At 28.4% G+C, this 2733-nt stretch overlaps 1 protein-coding gene across 1 annotated transcript; it reads left to right on the forward strand.

Moving 5' to 3' along the window:
- Nucleotides 1-1259: 1259 nt before the first annotated feature.
- Nucleotides 1260-2603, forward strand: LOAG_14354 (high mobility group protein 1). Its single transcript, XM_020448799.1, has 3 exons — nt 1260-1413; nt 1584-1772; nt 2373-2603. Exons 1-3 carry the CDS (start codon nt 1321-1323, stop codon nt 2517-2519), a joined length of 429 nt encoding a protein of 142 aa, XP_020301083.1. The 5' UTR covers nt 1260-1320; the 3' UTR covers nt 2520-2603.
- The last annotated feature ends 130 nt before the right edge of the window (nt 2604-2733 follow it).

The raw sequence follows: 2733 nt of genomic DNA on the forward strand, positions 1-2733 counted from the left end.
TTTTCTTCTAATATAATATCACATTTTATCCATGGTTATATTTTTAATAAAATTAACTTTTTTCCTTTTTAATCAAATTTATAATTTGATTTTTACAATAATTATATTATGAATTAAATATGCAAATATTCGTAATGAAATATTTAAAATTAAATATATTGCGTTATGAAAAAGTCGCCTATTTTATTAATAAAATTATTTGTTATATTTGAATAAAATCAATTCTTTGCTACATTGGGTCAATGTTTGATTCATTTTGGTTCACATTTATATATGAGATAATGAGATATTGTATGGAAAAAAAAAAAAATGCTCTACTATAACAACACTAACCCGCCAATAATTTCACTAGCTATTACTACTGGTCATTTGGATATATATATATAAATGGGTCAAAGGTTGCTTGCAAAATACAGGATTTCTCTAAATCTCCCCCATATAACTATTATCTTTTACTTGCTTTTCTTTTGAACTTTCACATTTTCCTCATTCTATATTTCACTAAATCTCCGCCTAAATCATAATATTTTCGATGTTGTCATTTCGCAGATGTCCGCATTTTCCACTTTTTGCACAAACCACAAGACATCATATATCGTTTTTCATTTTTTTTTCTTTCTTTTTTTTTTTTCTCTGAATTCAGTTATCTCTCCTCTTTCATTGGGCGGTTTTTTTTTCTTTTCTTTTCTTTTTTTTTGTCTTAAACAGGTATAAAATAATAGTAGCATTAGTTAGGTATATGAATTTATAGCTAATTTCTTCTTCTCTCATCTTTTTTTCATCACACTTTTCACATGGTCATTCTCTTCCCATATATGCTTACTTAAAACGGTTACAATTGGTCATCATTATGAATAACAGAGGTCACTCACAACATCACAAATTCATTTCTCTTCCCATCTTAACTTGATGTTACGATAGAGTTCATTTTGTATTTATACAGTTTAGATTAGAGTCCTTAGTGAGTAAGTAGCAGTTTAAAATGACATTTCACCGGTTACATTTGGTCATCGTTATTAACAAAAAAAAGGTCATCCACATTATTTCCCTATCAGATTTATTTTTTATTTTCTTTCCATCTCATTTTAATTTTATGTTGGAGACAATTTTTAATTTATATTATTTAGTCGAGAATGTTTTTATTCTTTATTATTATCTACTTTGCAGTAGTAATTTTTAAAAGATTACATTTTCTTGCATTGTACATTTGTTGCCTTTGTCTAGTTTCAAAAATTTTTAAAAGTTTATTTTTTCAAATATTTCAGAATTTCAAAGTTTTCATCCAACTACTTACCATACAACTAACAATCGTCAGTCATCATGGCTAAGACAGGATCGAAAGGATCAAAGAAGACCGGCAAAAGGTCGAGCGGAGCATCAACATCAAAGCAAAAGAAGGCGAAAAAAGTTAAAGTGAGTAATTTGTTTGTTTGTTTGTTTTTTTTCTACTTTCATAAATTTAGACTTAATGTAATATTTTAGCAAAACAATGGTTGTTTTGTTTCTAAAACTAGTCGGATCATTGCGTGATACTTGTTATTTTCAGGTCGTTTCCTGCCGTATTTTCCGAGATCTTTTTGCAGGATCCGAATGCACCAAAACGAGCAAAGTCAGCTTACATGTTCTGGTTGTTGGAAAATCGTTCACGTATAGCGAAGCCTGGTATGTCTGTCATTGATGTGAGCAAGGCAGCAGGTATCGAATGGGGTAAAGTAAAAGATAAGAGCAAATACGAGAAGATGGCAAGCCAGGATAAGCAACGATATGAAGCGGTTAATGTTTTCTTTTTCAGATATATACTTGGTTGTTAGTATTCTATCTCTGCAAGTTTTTTTCTTTTTTTTTGAACTTTTACATTCGAAATTTGGTTTGTAAAAGTCGAAATTATTATAACAGTTGCAATTGCATTCATAATAATGATCACAGTACGTTAATCTGCATTATCTTAATAATTATTGTAGTAGTAAGAATTAATCGTTAACTGGATAAACACATGATTGATCTTCGTAATTAATCCATCATGTTAATTAGTTATGCATCATCAATTTATTATTATCAGATTATCCGTTATGATAGTATTTTTCCTAACCGTAATAATGATAATGTGCCATTTCATGATCATGGGTTATTCACCCATTGTATTTATAATTTGCTCAATAGCCGTTTCGTAATTCCATTTAAATAGTTAATTTGCTTCCATTCATAGCTATGATAATGTAAAAAATGATCATTTAAAAAATGGAAGGAAATTTTGATAGATGAATTGATTTATTTTCTCTGAATTGATTTATTTTATGCAATTATTCTTCAAACAAAGAAGAATTCATCGTTCAAATTAATCTATGTCAAAATGAAACAGAAATTGATTTCAGGAAAAGAAAAATACAAGAAGAAATAAGATTGAAGAAGATCGAGGGCAACTAGTTTTTTTTTTTCTGCTTTTTCTTCTTCCATTACACGTTGTTTTTAAGCTGTTAATTTTAATCTCGCATAATTTTGTTGTAGAACCTTTTTTCTGAAATATATTTTTTGGTTTTCTCTCCAAATAATCTTGTTCCTTTTGCATACACCAAAATTTATTACGATAAAGATTTCATGTAGGATATTTTACTCCCTTTTTTAAGATTTTCTATTTTCAACAGTTGGTTTTAACAGATACAAAAACTGAGCTTCGTTTAAAATAGGGAAAGAATTTAACGGGCTGTAAAATTCCGGTCAAGAAAAATCAACTCT

This window comes from Loa loa (assembly GCF_000183805.2).
Source record: "Loa loa unplaced genomic scaffold supercont3.72, whole genome shotgun sequence".
Lineage (NCBI taxonomy): Eukaryota > Metazoa > Nematoda > Chromadorea > Rhabditida > Onchocercidae > Loa > Loa loa.